General features: G+C 38.8%; 2 protein-coding genes across 2 annotated transcripts; both read left to right on the top strand.

Moving 5' to 3' along the window:
* The first annotated feature begins 245 nt into the window (after positions 1 to 245).
* Positions 246 to 25954, top strand: LOC113107108 (40S ribosomal protein S8-like). The gene is made up of 6 exons (XM_026269332.1): positions 246 to 502; positions 10217 to 10314; positions 10553 to 10652; positions 16923 to 17098; positions 23988 to 24117; positions 24518 to 25954. The coding sequence occupies exons 1-6, from the start codon at positions 499 to 501 to the stop codon at positions 24625 to 24627; spliced, it is 618 nt and encodes a 205-aa protein (XP_026125117.1). The 5' UTR covers positions 246 to 498; the 3' UTR covers positions 24628 to 25954.
* Positions 12842 to 15621, top strand: LOC113107107 (uncharacterized). Its single transcript, XM_026269331.1, has 2 exons — positions 12842 to 13790; positions 15455 to 15621. Exons 1-2 carry the CDS (start codon positions 13280 to 13282, stop codon positions 15613 to 15615), a joined length of 672 nt encoding a protein of 223 aa, XP_026125116.1. The 5' UTR covers positions 12842 to 13279; the 3' UTR covers positions 15616 to 15621.
* Positions 25955 to 26844: the final 890 nt, after the last annotated feature.

Here is a 26844-nt window from a genome sequence, read left to right as displayed (position 1 = left end):
GTTTTAGTAGTGTATTTTGTGTATCAACCCTGGCATAAACAGATGTTGTTGTATTGTATTGTTAATACTGAATAAAAAAAAAGTGGGCTTTGCTGTGTGTTTCTAAATCATGCAATCTAAATGATCCCCCTTACCTAACCCCACCCCTAAACCTAATGTCACTATGACGTCAACCAATCAGGTATCATGGTGTAAAAACACCCTTATCTGGTAACTCCCATTACTTTCCCGCAGAGACCTATACTTGAAAGGAAAAAGAAACGAGGATGCACAAATAAGAATTGAGAAGCACCCCTGCAGTCTGCAGACAGAGCCTTCTCCTCTTGGAGAACACTTCTTTATAAAGCATATTTTATTTTAGATGGACTAGAAATAATTTTTAATTTATAAAGTTTTATTTTTAAATGTAAGTCAGTAACAATTGGCTGAAGCAAATTTATTTTTCAAAAGGAGACCCTACCCCATTTTGGAGATCTGCAGTTATACACACTTGGAAGAATGGGTGAGTTTTTCAAAATATGAAGTGAATAAGTTTGTTTGATAGGTGAATAAAAAGTTCAGAGCTGGCATGATGACGGTATTTCCTGCTTATCGCTGTAATCAACTGTAGTCTGTAAGTTATAGCATGTAGCATGAGTTGTGAGTTTGAGTCTCGGGCCGGCAGGAATTGTAGGTGGGGGAGTGCATGTACAGTGCTCTCTCCACCCTCAATAACATGACTTAGGGTGCAAGAGCATAAATGGCTGCCCACTGCTCCCGGTGTGTGTTCACAGTGTGTGTGTGTGTTCACTGCTCTGTGTGTGTGCACTTCGGATGGGTTAAATGCAGAGCACGAATTCGGAGTATGGGTCACCATCATAGACTGTATAAAAACATGGACGTATGTCAGTGACGTCACCCGTAGACTCCTGAAGAGACTTTTTGAAGCCTAAAGTGTGAAGAGCGAGCCGTCACCATCTTGGCAGCGCGTGACTCTCACGGACAACCGAAAATGGGCAAAAGAGCGGGAGCTGGTTGCTGAAGCCACGCCCACCTAGCGCGACGGCTGTGACAGCAGTGGCAATTCACCTTTCACTCAAGTGGCCACGCCCTTAATTATGCAGAACTTTAAGGCTTAATATAATTTAAACGGATAAGTTACAAAAAAATTCACCCCCCTCACAGTTGTCATGAAGGGCAAAATTAGGTATATAGACCAAAATCAAACGATTAGGAATGACACAGATCCCTGTCCATGATTGCAAATTTGGTTACTTCCGTTCACACTGAAACGCTTTCCGTTTATACTGAAAATTCATGCACATCCACATATGAAATCACTCGCATATGTATATGTACACATATAATGCATATGTTTTTCTCATCTGAACTGCAGAACAAGCAGAGAGATTTGCGCACGCGCATTATATTAATGTACTTTGGCGCTAAAATAATGCGCTCTTGACATAGGTGAAAGTCTGTTTGACGTGACATATTTACCGCCGCGCACTCTCTGTCCGCTGTTTTACGCGACTTTTCCCGCCGCGGGCTCTGTACGCTAGTGCTTATCTGTATGTGACCATAGACTGTATGCGAGGCAAGTGTTAGTTTATGTGTGAGTGTGCACACTCATTGGGATAATTGTAAATGCACAAAAACAGACAGAAAAGACATGCCATCGTGGAAATAAAATAAATAACATTTAACTTAATGGCCATTTATACCATCTCTCCGCGTCTTCCTGCTGCTTCTCATCACGCCACCAAAACACGATCAAACCACAAAAACTCTTCTAAAGTCGACGTTCTTTGATGGAGAGATTCAGATGTTAGCTCTGGAGAAAATCCTCTCGCTGACAAACACCCGTGTGCTGCGCGACAGAGTGATCTGAGTACTCCAAGTACGCGAAGACAATAGCGCAGCAAACACACTAAAGATTTGCGCACGGAGATTCTTCAAACTGATTATGTCGAGTCCCAATTCGCCTACTTATACTACGACCTAAAAGTATGTACTTTTTTTGTGAGGGAAAAGTACATACTTTTGAGTGTGTAGCAAAAGAGTATGCACGCTCTGGGACATACTTCGATGACGTCATGCAACATGAACGACAACGTGGTTGACTAGTTACGCTCACCACAACTGTTAACGTTTCATTCATTCTTTATGTCCAATAAAATTGTATTTACTATTCCCATCATTTTTTCTCATCGTTTTTTTTCTCAATACATTTTTCTATGTGTGCTTCTACCAAGTTGAGAAGTGAGGAAGCAAGGCTGCGTCGTAGAACCAAACGCAGGTCGTTTGTGAGGCGGCTGGTTCTGACGTTCATGTGCAATGTGTGTAACGAAATAAAATATAACTTTAATTAGGGTTAAACATTTGAATTCTTACACTTAAAAGCTGAGGGCGCATGTCCGCTGCTGCACCCGGCTGCCATGTTTACATCACCGCAAAGCTCCTCCCTCCCGTACGCAATGGGTTGTGGGCAATATTAGCACTTAGAGTGTGCATTGATCTGCACTTCGAATTCTAACCGGAAATAGTAGACCATCCGGGTATCTTTGGAATACTATTTTCAACATACTACGATTTGGGACGTACTAATTCTAGTTTCGTATACTATTTAGGACGGATAGTATGCGAATTGGGACTCAGCATGTGAATCGCTTTAAACGTCCTTATGGTTGGCTAACACTTCCATCGATCAAAACTGTGCTGGCTAGGCATTGGCTAGCTTACAATAGCCAAACACGAGGTGTGGCGATTGACACCTCGCTAAACCACTCAGTGACCCCTGGAGTGTTCTGGGCTATAACATCGCCTGTGATTGAAGGAAAGAGACGAGGGAGGGTTTTACTCGGAAGAGACCATTCTATGAGAAACAAGAGCTGGAATACGATTTAGAATCGATATTTCTTTGAAAATGGACGCTATCTACCACTATAACTCAAATCGCGCATGTAAACAAAGGAGGGTCTTTCATTTTTTCCCCTATTTATTTGTTGTTTTGGATTAAAAAGTGGGATGCATCTTGAAGAGTGGACCCTTACCTTGAAATGTGTGCTGGTGTTTCTTGGAATAGTCCGAGCTGACCAGAACTATAGGCGATGAAACGTAAGTACTTCCGCGCAATTTGTACAAGTTTAAATGACCGGTCCTATGTTAACCCTTTCCTCTCTGCTGTATTGATTTAAAAAACAAGCTCAGAACGTGGATATTGAGTGTTTTAGCTTTCAAATGATATATAGTTTATGATAGTTTATTGAATATTTTTCTAAAACAAAGGTTATTAAATTGACAGCCATGCCCTGCCACGCCCTATCGGCCCGTGGCCGGGCCAGTGCAGGTTAAGTTTAATAAAGTAACAAATAGTAATCTGGCGCTACAAAAAAAATCTAATCAAATTTAATTGACCTTCAAGGGGGCGGGGCGCCCCCCTTATATAGTGGCAGGGGAAATCTTGCCGTACGTTTTCAGTGGAGGGAACGAAAGCTCTCTAAATCTAAAATATCTTAAACTGTGTTCCGAAGATAAACGGAGGACTTATGGATTTATGGATTTGGAATGACATGAGGGTGAGTCATTAATGACATAATTTAATTTTTTGGGTGAACTAAGATAATGCACTGATACAGTAGGCCTACGTTCAGCCAGCTATGTCTGCTGTACGATCTGGGATGGAAATTTAACTTTTTTGTCCACCGGCCACTGTGGCTGGTGGATTTCAAAATCTACCAGCCACTCAATGTTTTTACCAGCCACTTTCTTGTTTTCAACCGACAATGTGTAACTGCATGTGAAAATTTATACTACAAGATCTACAAGATTTAAGCATTTTATTTAATCTCAAGTCTCAGTGAAATACTGACATTTTCTCTTTCTCTCTTATACACACACAAACCATGAGTAGGGCAGATTAAACAAAAAACTAACATTCCTCCACCCATCCTCCCCACTCCCAGTCCAATTTACTCCTGCTTATCAGAATCTGATTCTGAAGTTTCAGAGGTGCTTTCCTGGGCGTTCTTCTTCCCCTCCATGAACTGTGGCCTTCTAGCAGTAGCGGTTTTAGGCACGGGCGAACCGGGCAACCGCCCGGGGCGTCATTTTTTCGTGACACATTGGGGGCGGCAGCACGAGCAGATAAACAAAAAATCCTCTGTGTCACGAAGCGGTTTTTTCGTCATTTATATCATTTCACTGTGTGTGGAATTGGCAAATTGGCGCTCCCTGCAGCTGCCGGCGCCCCTGCTTGCTGAAAATATCCACTGAAGCTCTGTGTTGTGAGAGAAGTGTAAGGGAGTGGGACGAGAGGCGCGTGCGACATTTCACCTCTGGGTCTCTCTCAAATGGAAGGGACAGGGCGGGGGTGGACGGGGACGGGGGATCCACACTAGTAATATAATTAATGATCGGCTAAAGTCAGTCACACACCTCGACTTTCTTCCAAATAACGCACATTTCATTCATAATGTTATAATACAGGCCTATAGTTCCTGCAAATGAAACTAGGTAATACAAAACGATTATGCGGTCATCAAGGTGAATTGGTTTAGTCTTGACTTCTGGTCCTGAGTGACAGTTGGGGGGATGGGAAATCTGTTGATTGTCGAGTGCCAAATAAACATGATGGAGATGGAGAAGAAAAGGTCAAAGCCAGGTGCCCAATTTCGAAAAAAAAGAAAAGAAGAAGAGGAGAAATGAGCAAAAGATAAAGGTATGCAACTATTGTCTCTGTATGATTACAGTAGCCATTTCATGAATTAAGGGCTAATGTTAATTGGTGGTGGGTATAACTCTTTGTTAGCCTTTTTGCTATGATGCTTGCTATGCTTATACAACAATAATTTGGTTTCAACTCAATCACGAGATCTAATTTATAATATTGTGCTTTGCAATAAAACTGTTAAAAGTTCAGTTATCATTTCCATCAGTTGGTTTAACATTAGGCCCTGTAAATAACCAACGCCATTTTATTTGCTACACAGTATGCTAAGTATAGTTTCCTAAGTATAGTTTTACAAGTCATAACTAAAAGTGTGTTATGCGTATAATTTGAGGCAGTGACCTAATGGCACCTCCATGAAAGTTGGATTGATATACAAATTTTGGTTGAAAAATATCCTGAAACCCAAAAAGTTTTTGTTTTTGCCTATACATATTATTTAAAGTCATTTTATTTTTTTAAACAACTGAGTCCCAGTGACCATAGCATAACGTGAATAAAATATAATTTTTCAATGTATTTTTTTTTACTATTTGTTTCTATGCTCTAAACAATGTGATGACATGGGGGAAAAAATGAAATAAATAAATGTTTTTTTTTTTTTTTTCGGGTCTAGGAGGATATAGCGTGTAATGACAGACAGTGTGTAAGAGCATGTTTATGTAACCCTTCTATTATGTTTTGAGTCAATTTGACCCTAGGCTGTTTTAGCTTTTTAAAACATTATCCTATGGTCTTTTGATTTCAAATGCAGTTAAATTGCAATTACATGGGCACTTGTAAAATATTTTGGAGCATCCTCTGCCACTGGTCAGGATGAGCCAACCACCTCCTCCGCTACACATATGTCTCCACAAATATCTGATATTGAGGATGAAGACCTCTTTGCCTCTACTTCTACCCATCATGAGCTTTCAGGTGTGCATATCGTGTGTGTGTGTGTGTGGGCTACAAGACAACTGCAATTTAATGTAATTTTAATATTTCTGATAATTTATGAGTAGGACTGTGTTTTTTCACTGCTATGTGTTTTGAGTAATATGCCAATATGCTGTCTGATAGAAATGCCTGGAGCTGAACCCCCACTGAGCCCCACATCTGACTGACAGGATTCGGACTGAGCTGGTTCACAGAGGACCAAGTAAAGTGCCACCTGGCTTTGTTTTCCGTAGGAATGAGAGTAATGAGAGAAGTTGCCACCACTAATATTTTAAGAAGACATTAGTAAGTGGTGAAAAGATGGCAAGAAGTTGGCTGATTTATTCAATTAAGAACAACAGCCTCTTTTGCTTCTGCTGCAAATTGTTTTCCAAGAGGAACATCAATTTAACAAGTGCAGGAATGGCAAATTGTAAACATGCATGCAGTGATCTCACATCATATGAAAACAGTTGTTATAATAAAATATTGCTGTTTGTGCAGAACTTTGTTCGCTATTTTTTTGGTGTGTGTGTGTGGGGGGGGGGGGGGTGTGCACTCGAAAGGGGTCTCCCCCAGGGTGTATTTCAATGTAGAACCGCCACTGCCTTCTAGGCCGGATGCTAGCCTGATGTCAGAGATAGCAGGGGTGGGGTCATAATTTTCAATAGAGGGACTGGATAGCTGGACAGTCAGTAAGTCACAGAGGCTTTTTGATGTAAGATGGGACCTCCAGTCACTTTTCACTAACTTCATTTGGTTTTAGAGTCACGGTTTTCGGTACAGTTCGGTATGTGCTGTGTTTATGGAAAAACTATACTGAATATTCTATCCAACTACAAGCAACAACACAAATAAATACAACAGGGTAAAGATACAAACAATAAACAGTGATTTTCAGGTTTTTAATTTTTTTTTTTTTTTTTTAGGCAGGTCTAGCATAAGTTTTTAGGTACAGAAATTGAAAACGGTAATCAAATGTAAAACAGCATTGCATATCGGACTGTATAAATTAGAGATTATTCTTTATTAAAGTTACAAAAGATTTTTAATTAAGGGAAGTTAGTGATTTCTTTGTTGCTGTTCGATTAATATAAAGACTGTCACTTTAAGATAATGCACTGATATAAATGATAATTTAGTATTAGTACTCGATGTCGCCGCACATGGCTGCTTCAGTGCTTGGCTCTCCAGTGTTTGTGCTTTTTTTGTTCGTTTTTCCTGTTTTTTGTTTAACAAACACGATCAGTTTCACCAGGGATGAACTGCTGAACATTCGGCAGAACACACCACAAGATCTTTTACCGGTTTTAAATTATTCAGACGTTTTACTGAACGTTGTTATCGGAGGAGCGGCGGCGCTGATCAAGCGCTTCAGGACGCGCAGACGGGGGAAGAGAGCGCGAGCGCTCGTCAGACTCAGGAAGCGCGGATTTCGAATGCCGTTGCCTAGCATCCATCTCGCAAATCTCAGCTCTCTACCCAACAAAACAGACGAACTGCTTCTGCTCTCTCGGACAAATAAGGATTTCTCTCACTCTGATGCTCTTTGTTTCACAGAAACCTGGCTGAATGACGCCATACCGGACAGCACGCTCCATCTGCCGGGCTTTCAGCTGTTCAGAGCGGATCGCGAATCAGAATCAACTGGGAAATCGCGCGGCGGCGGGACATGCTTTTACATCAATGAACGGTGGTGTACAGATGTAACCGTGTTAAAGAAGATGTGCTGTCCTGATCTAGAAATGCAGTTTGTCAACTGCAAGCCGTTCTATTCGCCGCGGGAGTTTCACTCGTTCACTCAGTGTTTACATCCCTCCGCAAGCGCATGTGAGCTCAGCTTTACAGAAACTTGCTGATCAGATCACAGACACAGAACAACAACACCCGGACTCTGTTTTAATCATTCTTGGGGACTTTAACAAAGCCAATCTCTCCCGTGAACTGCCAAAATACAGACAGCATGTTACATGTCCCACCAGAGACAGTAATATATTGGATCACTGTTACACCACAATAAAGGATGCATATCACTCTGTTCCACGAGCAGCTTTGGGAAGTTCTGATCACTGTCTGGTTCATCTTATACCGTCCTACAAGCAAAAACTTAAATCTGCTAAACCTGTAGTAAGGACTGTGAAGAGATGGACCAGCGAAACAGAGCAGGATTTACAATCTTGTTTTGACCTCACTGATTGGAGTGTTTTTGAAGCTGCTACCTCCGATCTGGACGAACTCACAGAGACCGTAACATCCTATATTAGTTTCTGTGAGGATATATGCATTCCTAACTCAACTTCAGTGTGGAGAGGTCTAAGAGCCATCACGAACTACAAGACACCATCCCCTTGCACTGAGGCTAATCAACGACTTGCTAACGACCTGAATGAGTTTTATTGCAGATTTGAAACCCCCATCACCCATTTTGACCATCTCCCTACACAACCATTAACACATCCTGCAATCCCACCCTCCACACCTCCTGCTCTTCAAATCTGTGAATATGATGTGCGCCAGGTCTTCAAGAAGAACTAAAGAAGAAAAGCACCAGGCCCAGATGGTGTTACACCAGCCTGTCTGAAAATCTGTGCTGACCAGCTGGCCCCCATCTTTTCACAGATCTTCAACATATCCCTGGAGTTGTGTGAAGTGCCTTCCTGCTTCAACGCTCCACCATCATCCCCATCCCAAAGAAACCCAAGATAGCAGAACTTAACGACTACAGACCTGTGGCTCTAACGTCTGTCATCATGAAGTTGTTTGAAAAACTGGTTCTGGCTTATCTGAAGGACATCACTGGACCATTACTGGACCCCCTCCAGTTTGCTTACCGAGCAAACAGGTCCGTGGATGATGCAATCAACATGGGATTGCACTTCATCCTGCAACATCTGGACAAAACAGGGACTTATGTGAGGATCCTATTTGTGGACTTTAGTTCGGCATTCAACACCATCATCCCAACAGCCCTTCAGACCAAACTGACCCAGCTCTCTGTTCCTAGCTCCATCTGTCAGTGGATAACCAGCTTTCTGACAGATAGGCAACAGTCAGTGAGACTGGGGAAATTCACATCAAACAGCTGCTCCACCAACACTGGTGCCCCTCAGGGATGTGTTCTCTCCCCTCTGCTCTTCTCCCTGTACACCAACGACTGCACCTCTAAAGACCCCTCTGTCAAGCTCCTAAAGTTTGCAGACGACACTACAGTCATCGGCCTCATCCAGGACGGTGATGAGTCTGCTTACAGACAAGAGGTTGAGCAGCTGGCTGTCTGGTGCAGTCTTAACAACCTGGAGCTGAACACGCTCAAAACAGTGGAGATGATCGTGGACTTTAGGAGAAACCCACCTGCACTTTCCCCACTCACCATCATGAACAGCACTGTGACTGCAGTGGAGTCATTCAGATTCCTGGGAACCACCATCTCTCAGGACCTGAAGTGGGACAATCACATTGACTCCATTGTTAAAAAGGCCCAGCAAAGGTTGTATTTCCTTCACCAGCTGAGGAAGTTTAACCTGCCACAGGAGCTGCTAAAATAGTTCTACTCTGCCGTCATTGAGTCTGTCCTCTGTACTTCAATAACTGTCTGGTTTGGTTCAGCAACAAAACCAGACATCAGAAGACTACAGAGAACTGTTCGGACTGCTGAAAGGATTGTTGGTGCTCCCCTGCCCACCCTTCAAGAACTGTATACATCCAGAGTGAGGAAAAGGGCTCAGAAAATCACTCTGGATCCCTCACATCCAAGTCACCCCATCTTTGAACTTTTACCATCTGGCCGGCGCCTCAGAGCCGCAAACACCAGAACAGCAAGGCACAAGAACAGTTTCTTCCCCCAGGCAATCTACCTCATGAACAGTTAAATGTTCCCTACTTATGCTTATAAACGTGCAATATCCTTATATTTATTTGTTAACCCTCCATCCTAGAACATTCCTGCATCTCACTCAATCCTATTCCATTATCATTTATAGCACAATTGTTTATACACTTATTTATTTGCCAATTTGTAAATCTCTTTTTTTTTTCTTTTTTTTTTCTGTGTGTTGTTGTCTCTGTGTACTGGAAGCTTATGTCACTAAAACAAATTCCTTGTATGCGTAAGCATACTTGGCAATAAAGCTCTTTCTGATTCTGATTCTGTTTCTGGAGGTAGGGTGTTCGTGTGGGGTTTCAGTGGAGGGTGGGGTGTTTTGAGTTCAGGGCTCTCACAGCCTGGGGGAAAGAGCTGTTGAGCAGTCTGGTGGCGCAGGCTCTGATGCTCCTGTACCATCTTCCTGTTGGCTTTGCTGGAGCATCATTTAAGGAAAATGTCCAGGATGGATGGGAGAGGGGCACCGATGATCTTTGCTGAGGGTCTGCTGGAGGGTCTTGCGGTCTGCTGTACTACAGTTCCTGTACCAGACAGTGATGCAGCTGGTCAGCACGCTCTCTATGGTTCCTCTGTTTAAAGTGGTCAGGATGAGCGGAGGGAGACTTTTCTCTGCTCTTTTCAGCCGGCGGAGAAAGTGTAGCCGCTGTTGTGACGTGAATTTCAATATAATGTCAATTCATTTGTTTGTTTATCGTCTCTGTTTTCTTCAGGTAATCACTGGCACAAGCGTCGTAAAACCGGAGGGAAAAGAAAGCCCTATCATAAGAAAAGAAAATATGAACTGGGTCGCCCTCCTGCCAACACAAAGGTGCTATATTGTAGTTGACAAAATCAAAGATTTCATCAAAGATCATCAACTAACATAATCATCTGGCTATTTTTATCATTTCATATGGATTTGATTTGAATGACTACAGAGACACAAGTGGTTAAATGGTGCATAAACTAAAAAGTGATGCATAAACTACATAGAGAATACATAAACCTGTATAATAATAATTTACATAAAAATAAATCAATTTAATAATTATTTGTAAAATGTTTAGATCGGCCCCCGTCGTATTCACACAGTGCGCGTGATGAGAGGCAATAAGAAATACCGCGCGCTGAGACTGGACAGGGGGAACTTTGCCTGGGGCTCTGAATGTGAGTGCAAACCCTGCTCATAATTAAACTCCCTTCCTTCCTTCCTTCCTTCCTTATCTCCTCCTGTTATTTTAGCTCCAAAAGCAATTTCCTATATTTTTATTACATTGATCTCATTTATAAGATGAATTTGGTTTGTAGGTTTGTAAGTTTGAGGACTAAACTGACCGGCTCTATTGTATTACTGTACTTTATTATTGACTTTTTAAAAATGTGCATTTATAAGTATTAAAACCGTTAAATGCCTTTAGACTGAGATCATGGAAGGGGTGCCTGGAAATTTTGTGTGAAGTATCTGATGTTACACATCACTGTTAAACAAAACAATTTGCTAGCGCAGGGAAAACTGTTTATTGTTGAGTTTTCCACAATTTGAGCCATTCACAACCACCTCCATTTTCTTAAACTGATCATTGAGAAGAGGATGTTTTTTCAACAGCATTAGCTACTCATTACTCTACTCATTTCCATTAATCCATTCAATCCTTACAGTATGTGTCCTAATCCTTGCTGACTGATTTAGTAATATCACAGGATGTTCTAATTTTTATTCATTATTCATAATTTGAGGAACAAGAAACAAGCCAAATTGTGGTCGCACAAACTCATTTTCAGTTTTTTTTTTCTGCGTTGTTCAAAACCACTCAGTCAAAGACAAACCTTTGTTTAATTAGTCAAAGAGTCCCACTGATTCTGTTTAAGTTTGCTTTTTACTGTTCTTCTGTCTTAGCCTGTATTGCGTCCAGGCCTGGTCAGTGTGGCAGAGCAGACGGATACATCTTGGAAGGGAAAGAGCTGGGCCCGTATTCATAAATAATCTTAATGCAAAAAGTAGCTCCTAGTGACAAAATTCTAAGAAAATTCTTAGAAATGTGGGCGTTTACTCTTAAAATTAAAGAAAAAATCCTAGTAAAGAAAAAATTAATTCAGAAAGCATATTAACCCTTAAAAGAGGTCTTAAGGTCAAATTTGTTAAGAGCAAAGACGAGGACTTTTAAGAGGTTTAAGAGTTTCTTTAGCAGAAGAGAAAATGGCAGAAAGACGAAGAGGCAGAAGAAATGTGTTGTAGACAATGGATGACAGTGAGTTAATAAGACGCTATAGATTATATAATAATAATTTATAATTTAATATATAAATTAAAGTAATCACTACATTACTTTATTTGGCAACTGGGAAAATGCAACAATGCAATAGTGATGATTTGGGTCTGTCACAACCTTCTGTAAGCAGAGTGATCACACAAACAATTACAGCTCTTTCAGAACATCTTATTGTGTCGCAGTTCATTTCGTTTCCACTGGACATTCACACCTTGCAGGCTCAAAAAAACTGCATTTATGAATATAGCAGGCTTATAGGTGCGCACAAGCAAGGGGAATGAACCGTTAATAGTTTGTGCTATACGCTCCCATGTCTGCTTCTTGTCCCTTGTTGTGACACCCGGCCCGAATTTTCCTTTAAGAATGGCCTTGTGTTCATCCACTAACTGGGCTAACAGTAAACACTGTTCCTCTGTCCAGTTTGGCTTTCTCGCCCTTCTTGGTTTTGATTCAGTGTTTGATACATTACAACCAACATTCAAACCGCCACTTAAATAGGACAGAAATCACTGTAATTAGAAAGAGTGGAACAATTTTTATCATTCTAAGCCAATCAAATACCTTGTAGGAAATTAAAAGCATGGTGAATAAAAAAAAAGATTTATATACACACATGTAATGTGTGAAATGCCCAATTATTATTTGTGTGTGTGTGAGAGAGAAAACGGTCAAATAGGTAAAATTACACATTTAAATTCAAAGTGAGAATTAGAATAGACCCTATACTTAAAATCACTCTTTTTTTCCCCTTCTTGGATAACCAACCAATCACAGTCTTCAAAAGATTGTGTCATACATAGCAACGGGGTCAACCCCGCCTCCTCACTAAGATGAAAGTTTTTGTCTTTTCCTTACTCAGAGTTGCTCTCAGATCGGTCCTGAATCACTCTTAAGCTAAGACTCCTATGTAAAAGTTTTAAGCTAAATTAAGAGTTTTCTGAGAGGATTCTTAGAATCTTTATGAATACGGGCCCAGTAATTCAATAGAGCTGGGCCGGGTTTCCCGATAACTATGTATCTTAGCTCTTAAGAGCGTTTTCTACGTGCAAACTTACGAACGCTCGCAGCAATTCCACGAGTGTTTCCCAAAAATGCACTTAACATGAACGCGCGAGAACGCGCTCTACGTGCTACTTACGAGTCGCTGTCCATTCGCGAAGTGCTGAAATTTAACCTTATATGGAATCGTATTCTGAACGTTTACCCTAATAATTGTCATCTGTTTTGGATTACCAATCAAGACAATCAAGTCTATATAAAGCACCTACATACAGGCGGAGACACTGACAAAATGGCTGAAAATAGAGAAAAACAAAGATGTGATTTTTACCAGATTTAAAGGACACCATACTAATAAAGAAAAACAAAACATATGGGAGGACATTGCTACCAAACTAACTGCAACCAGGGGTGTTCAAAGGTCAGGGAAGGAGGTCCGCAAGAAGTGGCAGGATTTTGCAAGCCTGGCAAAAAGGAAGAGGGCACTGCAGAGGACTGCAATTAAAAAAACAGGTGGTGGGACCAATGAGTCCCCCCTTCTTCCCAGCCGAGGAAGAAAAGGCATTGTCAATACTTGGCACAAGTGCTTCAGATGGAATTAGTGGTGGTACTGACATCCATGGAGGAGTAGGGATAACTCAACCTGAACCTGAGTCAGGTCCTTCATGCTCAGAGGAACCATTAGTTTCATCTGCCATCTCCGAGCATCTACCATCTCCTAGTCCTCCAAAAAACCCTCCCAGGACACAGCCTCCATCTTCAGTGGTCCAGACTGCAGCCACAACAACTCAGCAGTTTGAGAATGTCTGTAGCTGTAGTCAGGACCTAGTGCAGCTGGAGAGAGAGAAACTAGATGTCTTGAAAGACATTAGGCAATGCCTTCAAGAAGCCAATGAGAGAGATAACAACTTCCAACAGCAGCTCATTGAGCTCAAGAAGGCCAAACTGGCCTTAGAAGAGAGGAGGGTTGCACTAGAGGAGATGAGTTTTGCAAGGCCCTCAAATTCTGTGCCAATTATCTTGCCAGAAGACACAGGTAATGTGATTTATTGTTTCAGTAATTTGTGCAGTGTGAAATGTTTTCTATATGTAGTTATGACTCATCTCACTGTACAATGTATTTTGCAGGTTGGGGGGAACTGAATAACCCAAATTAATAAAACTATGCAATGTTTTTTTTATTAATAAAGCTATATGCAGTGTTTTTGATGTCCATGTGTTTGTTGAACCATGCACACGAGGCCTAAGACCATATGAAATAATATAATAATTGTTATGAGTTCTTCCAAATGTTTCTGAAGTAAATGGCTAATGGTTGATGATTATTTTCAGACATAAGCATTTAAGTTTCAATATTATTAATATAAAGTCTATATATTTGGCGTGACAGATAACACAAATATATATACAGTACTTCATCTAGCCAATACATTTGGTATAGACAAAAAAATCAACAAAATTTTTTACCAGTACTGTTCTATGTATACATTTTTATAATAAGCACAACTTTTCATCATTATGAACAGAGGATAGATTAAAGGAATATAATATGTAATCTATATAGTTTCTAAGCATGCCACACCTTCACTTTCTTCAAGGTAGGGCCTAATGTCATTACTGAAATTGATAATAGGCAGTGGGATATGTGAACATTATCACAGCCTGATGACCTTCACATGGTTTCCTCAATTAAGCTAGGATTAGTATAGAGTTTACACCTCACTAGACTTGCAGAGGAAATCATGGCTGCACTACAGCGTGTTCTTCAATTGAGGGTCAGAGAAAGACAAAGACAGAGATGACCACGAAGTAGACTGGTGACTTTAAATGCCTTCATCAGACAGCATCAAACCCCCTTGGATATCCTTGATGACATGGCTATAATAAGGCGATACCGTCTGCCAAGAGGACAAATAGCCCAATTGCTAAATAGCATTGGACCTCTGCTGAATGCATGCCACCAGGAGAAATTTTGCCTTGTCCCCTGAAATCCAACTCCTATCAGCCTTGAGATTTTATGCAACAGGCAGTTTTCTCCAGGTACTTGGTGATGGGCTTGGACTAAGTAAGGCATCAGTTTCAAGAGCTGTTCAAGCGGTCACCAATGCATTACTTCCACTTGCTGTGGAACACATTCAATTTCCAGCATCAAGACAGGACATCACAGAAATACAACAGTATTTTTTAACACATCATCACATCCCACAGGTCATTGGAGTGATCGATGGTACCTTGATCCCTATCCTTACACCATCTGTGGATGGCCATGTATATATATGCCGCAAAGGCTATGCAGCTATAAACTGCCAGGTGATCTGTGACCATAAGGGTTTGATTACAGACATTGTGGCAAGGTGGCCCGGAAGCACACACGACTCACCAATTCATCTGTTGGTCAGGAGGCACAAAACTTACAGGGACAGTGGAGGCTGCTTGGGGACAGTGGATACCCACTGAGGCCATATCTCTTCACACCTGTGGCTAATCCTATGAATAACAGGGAGACAAATTTCAACAAGGCACACCGTGTTGCACGTAGTATTGTGGAACGCACAATAGGGAGGTGGAAGATGCGCTTTCGGGCAATTCACCAGTCCAGCGGTGGTCTTTGTTTGCTCCACAAAAGTGCTGTGCAGTAATAATAGTAACAGCTATGCTGCACAACATTGCAGTGCAGATGAGAGTGCCCTTACTTAACAGGGAGGAAGATGAAGAGGTGGAGGAGGAGGATGTGGAGGACGAAGATGGCATGGGACCACATGGCCAACCAAGAAATGCCCAATACATGGCTGATTTTCCTGCACGTCAGCAAGTCATTGACAGATTTTTTTGAATTCATTCCTATTTTGCCCAGTCCTTGAAGCAAATTTCCCACATTATTTCTTTTATGATTTTTTTTGTTCATTCATTTAATTTAGATGTTTTTTTTATCTTGTTTTCCCCTTTTTATTTATTTCATTTATAAATTCATGTAAACAAAAAACGAGTACAATAAAGTGTACAATAAAGTACAATCAAAATATTATTATATTACTCGCGTTGCAGTGTGTTAAATCTAGATAAAATGCTTTTGGGAAACAGACCGTAATATTAAGATCAATCGTACGATCGTTTTTACGATCCACTTAAGCTTACGATGCTTTTGGGAAATGAAGCCCTGGTCAGTTTAGTCCTCAAACTTACAAACCTACAAACCAAATTCATCTTATAAATGAGATCAATGTAATAAAAATGTAGTAACTTGCTTTTGGAGCTAAAATAAGAGGAGATAAGGAAGGAAGGAAGGAAGGGAGTTTTAATTATGAGCAGTGTGTGCACTCACATTCAGAGCCCTGGCAAAGTTCCCCCTGTCCAGTCTCAGCGTGCGGTATTTCTTATTGCCTCTCCTCACACGCACTGTGTGAATACTGCCTTTCTTAAAGGAAAATTCGGGTCCGATGTCACAGCAAGGGACAAGAAGTAGACATGGGAGTGTATAGCACACACTATTAACGGTTCATTCCCCCTGCTTGTGCGCACCTATAAGCCTGCTATATTCATAAATGCAGTTTTTTGAGCCTGCAAGGTGTGAATGTCCAGTGGAAACGAAATGAACTGCGACAAAATAAGATGTTCTGAAAGTGCTGTGATTGTTTGTGTGATCACTCTGCTTACAGAAGGTTGTGACAGACCCAAATCATCACTATTGCATTGTTGCATTTTCCCAGTTGCCAAATATCGTAATGTAGTGATTACTTTAATTTATATATTAAATTATAAATTATTATTATATAATCTATAGCGTCTTATTAACTCACTGTCATCCATTGTCTACAACACATTTCTTCTGCCTCTTCGTCTTTCTGCCATTTTCTCCTCAGCTAAAGAAACTCTTAAGCCTCTAAAAAGTCCTTGTCTGTGCTCCTAACAAGTTTGACCTTAAGACCTCTTTTAAGGGTTAAGATGCTTTCTGAATTACTTTTTTCTTTACTAGGATTTTTTCTGTAATTTTAAGAGTAAACGCCCAGCTTTCTAAGAATTTTCTTAGAATTTTGTCACTAAGAGCTACTTTTTGCATTAAGATTCTTTATGAATACGGGCCCTGGAGTTTAACTTTATAAGATGAATTTGGTTTGTAAGTTTGAGGACTAAACTGACCAGCTCTATTGAATTACACTTTAACTAACAGGTTGCACTCGCAAAACCAGGATCATTGACATTGTGTACAATGCCTCTAACAATGAGCTTGTGAGGACCAAGACCCTGGTGAAGAACTGCATTGTTCTGGTAGACAGTACACCGTTCAGGCAGTGGTATGAAGCCCACTACGCCATTCCACTGGGCCGCAAGAAAGGGGCAAAGCTGGTAGGCTTTCATTTCACAGCTCACTCTATAAAAAGATGAAGATGTGTATTATTAGAAATGAAATTCAGGCATCTGAACCGCAGTGTTTATGCTCCCTTTCATGCATATTGCACATAGCAAGAGCTTTTCCAAAACCACAAGCTCCAATATGTCATCTTTATATGGTTGTTACAATGCAAATTTTCAGAGGAGCTTTTTTTTTTGCCAGAATATATTTATTAAATTTTTTTGCAAACACAAGACAAACAACCACAATGCCTTTCAGAAAGCCATCTCTTTACAAAGCAACGGTCTGCAAATATTTATCACTTATCTTTAAAATAAAAATATAAAATAAAATACATGAATTGTACAAATCAGGTGGTACAAATTATTATCCAGAAGTGAACTGCAGTGTCCACACATCTCAGTCATTGTCATCTGTTAAATCCAAATCTTTGGCATAATCAATAAAAGTATTCCAGATATTCTCAAAAAGTCCCTGTTTGCCTTTTAGCACATATGTAATCCTCTCTAGCGGCAGAGCAGACAGCATCTGCTGTAACCATAAAGTGCCTCTTGGTCTACATGTTTTTTTCCAAAATAAAGCTATCTTTTGGCGTTGAGCAGACTAAGGTCTATAAATGTACGTTCATTTTTAGTATAATTATGCTTCTCTGGATATAAGCCCAATATAAACAATTTTGGATCTAGTATTATTTGTTTGGAAATAATATTTTGAATAATCTCTCTTACTTCTTCCCAAAAGAGTGTGATTTTTGTACAATGCCACATACAGTGAACCAGTGTTCCTCTACATTGTTTACACTTTGAACACACATCAGGAATATTTCCATTATATCGACAGAGTTCCACTGGAGTCACATATGTCCACATTAACCATTTAAATTGAATAACTTTAAGACGAGTATATTTATTGATGTTGTGTGGGCTAAAGTACATGCATTCTGCCAGTCTTCCTCTGAAAGCTGTAATGACAAATCATCCTTCCAAGCTTTAAATCTATCATGAGAACTTTCCGAAACGTAAGACATAATCAGATTATAAAACTGAGAAATAATGCCTTTCTTTTGACTATCTTTTAACAACATTTCTTCCAAGTCTGAAGTGGTGGGTTTCTTTAATATATTGTTTTGACCTGTTCTTATAAAACTCCTGAGTTGGAGATATTTAAAGAAATGTTTTTTTATCTAAGTGAAATTTATCTTGTAATTCTTGAAAGGTCATAAGTATATCAGATTTTGGTAAATACACATCTCGAACCATTCTCAGTCCCTTGGTTTCCCATAACTTAAATGTTGCGTCTGCCCTGCCTGGTGGAAAAAATTGGTTGCCCCATAATGGACTAAATTGAGACAGACAATGTGGATCTTTCATAAGTGTCTTCACATCACTCCATACTTTTATCATGTTTTTAAGAATTGGGTTTTCAATTTCTCTCAATAGTTTCTTTATTGTATTTGAGTATATATATGAGGGAAGAGGTAAGTTCAATCCTTGTGATTCCATTTCTATCCAATGCGGTGAATGATTAGTATAATAAAACATAATAGACCTTAGTTGCGCAGCCCAATAGTACAACTTAAAATTAGGACATTTCAAACTTCCACGTTTATAAGGCAAGTACATTAAAGACAAACAAAGTCTTGCCCTTTTATTATTCCAGAGAAAGCGTATAAACATTTTCTTCATTTGTGAGAAAAAACCAAATGGGGATGGCAGGGGAATATTCTGAAACAGATATAGTAGCTTTGGAAGAATGTTCATTTTTAAAATGTTAATTCTCCCAATTATAGATATTGGCAGCGGCATCCATCTATCAACTGAATTTTGTATTCCTGTTACTAAAAGATTGTAATTTACCTCAACTATTTTTTCTAAACTTGGTAAAATCTGTATCCCCAAGTACTCAAATTGTGTCACAACATTAAACTGTATAACATCTGGGATTGGGTTTGCTCTTTCATGTTTATTTAACAATAAAATAGAAGACTTGGTTTTATTGAGCTTGTAACCTGAAATTTCACTAAATGACTGGATGACTTCCAGAATGATCCGTATTGATGTGTTCAGATTTGAAATAAATAAGATCACATCATCTGCAAACAAAGAAATCCCATGTTCAGTTGGTCCTACTGTAATTCCACTAAGTTGAGGATGGGAACGTATTGCAATTGCCAATGGTACTATTGCTAACGTGAATAATAAAGGCGAGAGCGGGCAACCTTGTCGGCACCCGCGTTTTATTGCTATCGGTTGAGAAATATTTCTATAAGTGATGATTTCAGCAATGGGGTTGTCATATAATATTCTGACCCATTTAATAAAATTGTTACCACATCCAAATTTTTCTATTACCCGGAAAAGATATGGCCATTCAACCCTATCAAAGGCCTTTTCGGCATCTAATGATAAAAGAGCTGTATCCTGCATCCTCTTTATAATGAATAATATTTAATAATCTCCGTACATTGTGGAAGCCCTGCCTTCCTGTGATGAATCCATTTTGATCTAGATTTATTAAATAAGGGAGAGTTTTTTTGTAATCGTTTTGCTAATAATTTAGAAATGATTTTTAAATCTGAATTCAAAAGACTAATGGGTCTTAGATTTTCACATTTATCTAAAGGTTTTCCTGGCTTAGGCAGGAGAGTAATCAAGGCTGTATTTAATGAAGGAGGAAGAAAATTCGATTGAAAGATTTCTTCAAACATGTCCAATATAGGTAACAGAAGTTTATTCTTAAATTTCTTATACAGATCTATAGGAATGCCATCAGGCCCTGCTCTTTTCCCAGATTTCATGCTATCAATGGCTTGTCCAATTTCTTCTATTGTAAATTTTGAATTTAAATTAACTCTATCATCCTCCGAAATAATGGGTATATCTTTTTTATTTAGAAAGATGCTTATATTGTCAAGTTTAATTGATGCTTGTGCTTTATATAATTCTTCATAATAGCCCTTAAACGCATTATTAATTTCTATTGGATCCAACAGTGTCTGCCCATTTGATATTATTGAAGTGATTGGCGATTTAGTTTCAGGCTGTTTTATTTGCCATGCCAACAATTTGCCAGCCTTATCACCTTGCTCGTAAAATGTTTGTTTCAAGCGTAGAAGACTTGAGGCAGCTCTAAAAGCAGACTGCTTATCATATTCAGCGCTCAGTAATAACAATTATTTCTTCAATTGTGAATTACTAATATTTTCAGAATTATTTACTTTCGTTTGAAGGGCTCTTATTCTATTTTCCAATTGTAATCTAGTTTCCTGTGTCTTTTTTGATTTAGAACCTGTATAACTAATGATATGCCCTCTCAGGAAAGCCTTGAAAGCTTCCCACCTAACGCATGCAGTAGTTTGTGTAGTGTTAATTTGAAAGTACTCATCTATCTGTTTTTCTAAATATTTCACCAAGTCTTCATCTTGTAGCCATTTATGTTGGAAATGCCATCTTGGTGGATCTCTTAATAATTTATCATCTCTGTAGACCAAACAGCATGGTGCATGATCCGAGATCACAATATTATCATAAGAGCAGTCAGAAATTTTAGATTGCAATTCTGAAGAGACAAGAAAAAATCGATTCAAGAGTATGTATTAAAAGTACCCGAATGACAGGAATAAGCTCTAATATTCGGTTTTCTCTCTCTCCATATATCTAATAAATTTAAATCTCTCATAAACCTATGGATTGTAGCCCTACAGTTGTTATGTGAATTGTCAACCCCAGTTGATCTGTCTATTTCTGGGTTTAATGTACAATTAAAGTCCCTGGCTATCATATGGAGTCCTGGAAGCGTTGAAAGAGTAAGAAATAGGTCATTATAAAAATTGCTATCATCCACATTAGGACCATAAACATTTGTTATATTTAGCATTTCTGATAACCAGTGATGTCGGTAATGCGTTACTTAGTAACGCGTTATTCTAATCTGAACACTTTTTTCAGTAACGAGTAATCTAACGCATTAGTATTTCCAAACCAGTAATCAGATTAAAGTTACTTAACCAAGTCACAGTGCGTTACTTTTTTTTTTTTTTTTTTTTTTCTTAATAAAAATATATATTTATTTCTTCTTGCATCTCGGGGAGTGAAGTCACTTTTTCAAGTCACGTTTTCAGCATTCATGAAGTTCACGTCATGTGTATGTGCCACGCAGCGACACAAACATAAACAATGGAGGAAGATCCCTACCACTGTCAATGCCGCGCTGCCTCACAGAACAGCTTTTTTATTCTTACATGGAGGAGTATTCAGTGATGGAGAGAAATCTAATATTTTTTATTAAATAATGTATTAATGTTAAGTCAAGAAGGGCTGCCTTTATTTTTTGTAAAAACATGTATTTTTTTCAGGAAATAGTTTTTAAGTTCAACTTTGTCAGCAGATAGATTGTGGATGTTACTGTTAAAAATACACTTGCAATAAAGTGAGTGTTGGCAAAACTGGTTGTCATTTTTATGTTGTCGTCAGCTGCTGATTGTAACTAATAAAGTAACTTGTAAAGTAATTAGTTACTTTTAAAATCAAGTAATCTGTAAAGTAACTAAGTTGCTTTTTAAATCAAGTAATCTGTAAAGTAACTAAGTTACTTTTTCAAAGTAACTGTGGCAACACTGCTGATAACAAAGATCCTTGAAGTATTAGAAATCTTCCCCTTTTATCTTTAATAATATTTTTTATTTTAAATGGAACCGACTCATGAATTAGTGTCATAACCCCTCTAGCCTATTAGCTCTAGCTTGTAAACGATGCCACATACACAGTGCCCTTCCATCTCCTTCTCACCCTTATACTATCATCAATGAGATGTGTTTCTTGCAACAGTACAATTTTAGCATTCATTTCTTTCAGTTTATTCATAACCTGTTTTATCTTTTGAAGACGTTGCAGACCTCTGCAGTTCCATGAAATAAAATTAAGATTCACTTCTTGAGACAAAACTTATAAAAAATAAATAGAATTTTACCAGGTTGCTTTGCAATGTAAAACTATCCTTGCTTATAGGCATAACAAACTGGGATGTTAGAACAAACATCCAACACTCTGAACTAGCATAACCCCCCTCTCCCCTCCCCCACTCAAGAGGGTACCCCCCTCCCTGCTGTTGGTCTCCCGTTATTGCTAAGACCGGTCCACACCAGTGAGGATCAGTCAAACCACTCTCTTGTTCCAACCTACTCCAATTACTACTGCTGCTGCTACACTCTAAAAAATATTAACTTATAACTCCTGCTCACTTCGATTAACACTCGACTTGATGTATGATAACAACACCTTAATTTGTCTCATAATAATGTGACATCTTATGATCACTGTTGAATAGAAGTACACAGTCATGCTGTATAATACACTTTTGTAAATACTTTAGTACAGAATAATTACGTGTCAGTTATTAAGTGAAATAAAATAGTAAAAAAAAAAAAAAAGGGCTTGTAATGGTTATTTGTGTCGTACTTACAACAAATCACATATCACATTAATTGGCTCTATCATCTTGTGTTCCTGTCTCTTCTTCATGTAAGTGTTCCTGTATTTTCCTGAGAAAAATGTGTGCCTCAGCAGGGGTTTTAAAAGAATGAGTTTTGCCCTCGTGAGTAACGAGCAGGGTCGCAGGATGAGACACTCCATGGCGAATACCCAGTTTACGTAGTTCCGCGTGAACTGGGTCAAACTTCTTCCTCAGCTGGGCAATTCCCCAAGCCAAATCCGGGTAGAAACGGACGTGTTGGTCTTTGCAATAAGCCTCCTTTTTTTCCCGTGCAGCGGTATAAACTGCCTGTTTGTCCTTATAGTTGTGAAACCTCATTATCACGGTCCTCGGGCGTGATGCGTTGTCGTTCTTTGGTCCAATTCTGTGCGCTCTTTCCAAAGAAATAGAGGACTGTAGCCCTTCATTCTCCAACGCCTCGGGGATCCATTTCTCTAAAAAGGCACTAATATCCCTACCTTCAGTACCTTCTGGCAAATTCACAAGCCTTAGATTGTTTAAACGAGATCTGGCTTCTAAATCCATAAGTTTATCTTCCATGGTTTTGTTCTTAGCTTGTAGCGTATTGACTTTAGCTTGCAAGCTAATTAGCTCGTCTTCCGCGGTGCAATGCGCTCCTCCGCATGGGACATGCGTTCATTGCAGTCACTAATCTCCTTTTTCACATCTTGTAGAGTTGCTGCCAGTCTATCAAGCCTAGAGGTGAACCCTGTTTCCATTGAGCCTAACTTTGCCAGTATTTGATCAGCTTTGGTAGCTACCTGCTGGTTCATTTTCATTTTCAGTTTGTGTAGTCATGGCCTGATTATCTTTGTTTGCTTCGTCACGAAGATTACAGTCAAATAGGCTCGACTGTCTGGTTGTCCCACCTTTCCCCTTCTGTGACTTTACCGAGCTAGGCATCACACCTCAAAAACTTCTTCTATTTGAGACTATAAGTGAGCAGGAGAGCTTTTATGCGAACTTGGCAGCAGAGCAGCAAAAAACACGTCTTCCTACATAACCGGACCCCCAGAGGAGCTTTTTAATGCAATGCTGAAACATTGGAAAAAGTAGAGCAAAGTTGAACTTCATGCAATGAAAATACTGCAGACACCTACTAGTATCATAACACCTGCGACAATTTGATAAATAAATGGCAATATAAATACACCTTTAGACTTCAGATTTTTAACTTTAGAGGTATGGGTTAGTCCGGCATCTAGGAATAAACTAATATTGTTTTCTCATTAAGCTCAAATATTCAATTCAGATACACAATTAAAGACTGGGACCTTGTTCAAACAATCCATACCACATATAACACCAAAATCTAAACCTTCTTGGTGCTTTTAAGTGCATTATTTTGAGAAGTTGCCTTTGTGAATTTACATATATATCTTCATCGCTCAGACTCCAGAAGAGGAGGAGATCTTGAACAAGAAACGGTCAAAGAAGGTTCAGAAGAAGATTGATGGACGCAGGAAGAAGAGCAAGATTAGCAGTTGGCTGGAGGAGCAGTTCCTGCAGGGCAAGTTTCTTGGTGAGTTTTCCACAATTTGAACCATTCACAACCACCTCCATTTTCTTAAACTGATCATTAAGAAGAGCATGTTTTTTCAACAACATTAGCTATAGGTTACTCATTTCCATTAATCCATTCAATCCACTGTTCAAAGCAAATACAAATTACAGTATGATTCCTAATCCTTGCTGACTGATTTAGTAATATCACAGGATGTTCTCATTTTTATTCATTATTCATAATTCGTGGAACAAGAGACAAGCCAAATTGTTGTCGCGCACACTCATTTTCAGTTTTTTTTTCTGCGTTGTTCAAAACCAGTCAGACTAGTCTCAGTCAAAGACAAACCTTTGTTTAATTAGTCAAAGAGTCCCACTGCTTCTGTTTAAGTTTGCTTTTTACTGTTCTTCTGTCTTAGCCTGTATTGCGTCCAGGCCTGGTCAGTGTGGCAGAGCAGACGGATACATCTTGGAAGGGAAAGAGCTGGAGTTCTACCTCCGAAAGATCAGAGCCAAGAAAGGCAAATAGACAACTGAATGCAGCGTTTTATACTCAAGTACCTATTACAGTCCTGGCAAACTTTCATTGTGGCTGGTAAGGGGGGCGATCCCTCTACATTCATCAGGAACTGCAAATTATTAACATAAAGTATAGTTGTAATCTCCAATGGATAACATGTATGTGATTCCAAAGTTACCCACAAGGAACTATTTTCCAGCTTCCAACTTATAATATTTCTAATTTGGCAGGCCCATTAATACCATAGAAAATTTGGAAGTCCTAAGCCCCCTTTCCGACATGATTTCATTAAAGTAGACAACTTAATTCGGGGAGTCTTATTGTTCCATATAAACTTTTTTAAACATCTATTAATTAATTTTAAAAAAGAAAAAGAAATATAACATGGTAACATATTAAAAGCATAAATAAACTTAGGGAGTATACTCATTTTAATAACACAGATTTTCCCGATAAGAGATAGTAGGAGAACAGACCAAGTCTGAAGTTTTTTTTTACAATTCTCCAGTAAAGAGTTATAGTTGTTCTTAAATAATTTATCCAAAACGAGTGTCACTTGTATTTCCAAATATTTAAAACCATATGCGGACCAAGAGATAGGACATTCTTTTCTAACATTTTCTTCATTTGAAATATTAAGAGGGCAAGCAATTGATTTTTGTAAGTTAGCCTTATACCCTGAAATCCTAGAAAATCTTTGAATATCTGCCAAAACATGGGGCAAAGTTAACATAGTTTCAGTGACAAAAAGTAAAGTATCATCCGCATATAGTGAAATTTTGTGATATTGTGTACCTGTAGTCACTCCCTTTATCATAGGATTATTTCGAATCAACTCAGCAAACGGTTCTAAAGCAATAACAAATAATAATGGAGAGAGAGGGCAACCTTGTCTGGTACCTCTTCCTAAATACATTAAGGGAGATTTCACATTATTAGTGCAAACAGTTGCATTTGGAGTAGCATATATTGTTTGAATCCATTGAATAAAATTATGACCTAATTTGAAGTTATCTAGTACTAAAAACAAAAAATCCCATTCTAAGCGATCAAACGCCTTCTCGTCATCGAGGGATATTAATAGTGAAAGTGTTTTTTACTGATTCAAATAGTGAATATTATTAAATAGCCGTCTAGTATTGTCAGATGAATGACAGCCTTTAATAAACCCAGTTTGGTCTAACTATTAAATTAGGGAGATTTTTTTCTAATCTCTTTGCTAACAGTTTTGTGATAATTTTATAATCACTGTTAAGTAGACTTATATGATGCACAACTCTGAGGATCTTTCCCTTCTTTCAAAATAACAGAGATTCTAGTTGGGTCAGTTAGAATATTTTGAATCATCGAAAATACATTTTGGTCCAAAAATAGCAAAAACTACGACTTTATTCAGCATTGTCTTCTCTTCTGTGTCTGTTGTGAGAGAGTTCAAAACAAAGCAGTTTGTGATATCCGGTTCGCGAACGAATCATTCGATGTAACCGGATCTTTTTGAAACAGTTCACCAAATCGAACTGAATCGTTTTAAACGGTTCGCGTCTCCAATACGCATTAATCTGCAAATGACTTAAGCTCTTAACTTTTTTAATGTGGCTGATGCTCCCTCTGAGTTAGAACAAACCAATATCCCGGAGTAAATCATTTACTCAAACAGTACATTGACTGAACATCTGTGAAGAGAGAACTGAAGATGAACACCGAGCCGAGACAGATAATGACTCGTTACGTCATATGACGCGTTCTCTGGGAAACCCGGTTTCTTGGAGCGTACTGTAGCTTAGAATAGGTACACTTTTTTTCTTAATTTCTGCCCGTGGGTGTTGTAAAACATATGTATTCTTATGTATGTCTTTTTAAATTAAAATTTTCATACAAAAATCCGTATAAATTTAGTTATACAATTAAATTGAAAGATGTCCTTTAAACTGTGTTCCCAAGATAAATGGAGGTACTGGTTTGGAACGACATGAGGGTGAGTTATTAATGACATAATTATGATTTTTGGGTGAACTATCCCTTTTAAGTACTATCTAAAAGCAAGCAAGCTGGTTAAACTAATATCAAATAAAAAAATAAAATAAAAAAAACTATGAATTTAAGCTTTAAAATAGCTCTTAAGTTATTTGCATTTTTAAAACATACAGATTTAAAGTACACCTAGCAAACATAAGCACATAAATTTAAAATAAGTTAAATGAAGAAAATACATCTTTGAGGCGAAAA

The sequence above is a fragment of the Carassius auratus genome, chromosome 8, assembly GCF_003368295.1.
Source record: "Carassius auratus strain Wakin chromosome 8, ASM336829v1, whole genome shotgun sequence".
Classification (NCBI taxonomy): domain Eukaryota; kingdom Metazoa; phylum Chordata; class Actinopteri; order Cypriniformes; family Cyprinidae; genus Carassius; species Carassius auratus.
The sequence above is the reverse complement of the archived record's forward strand: the minus strand, read 5'-3'. Positions and strand labels throughout refer to the sequence as shown.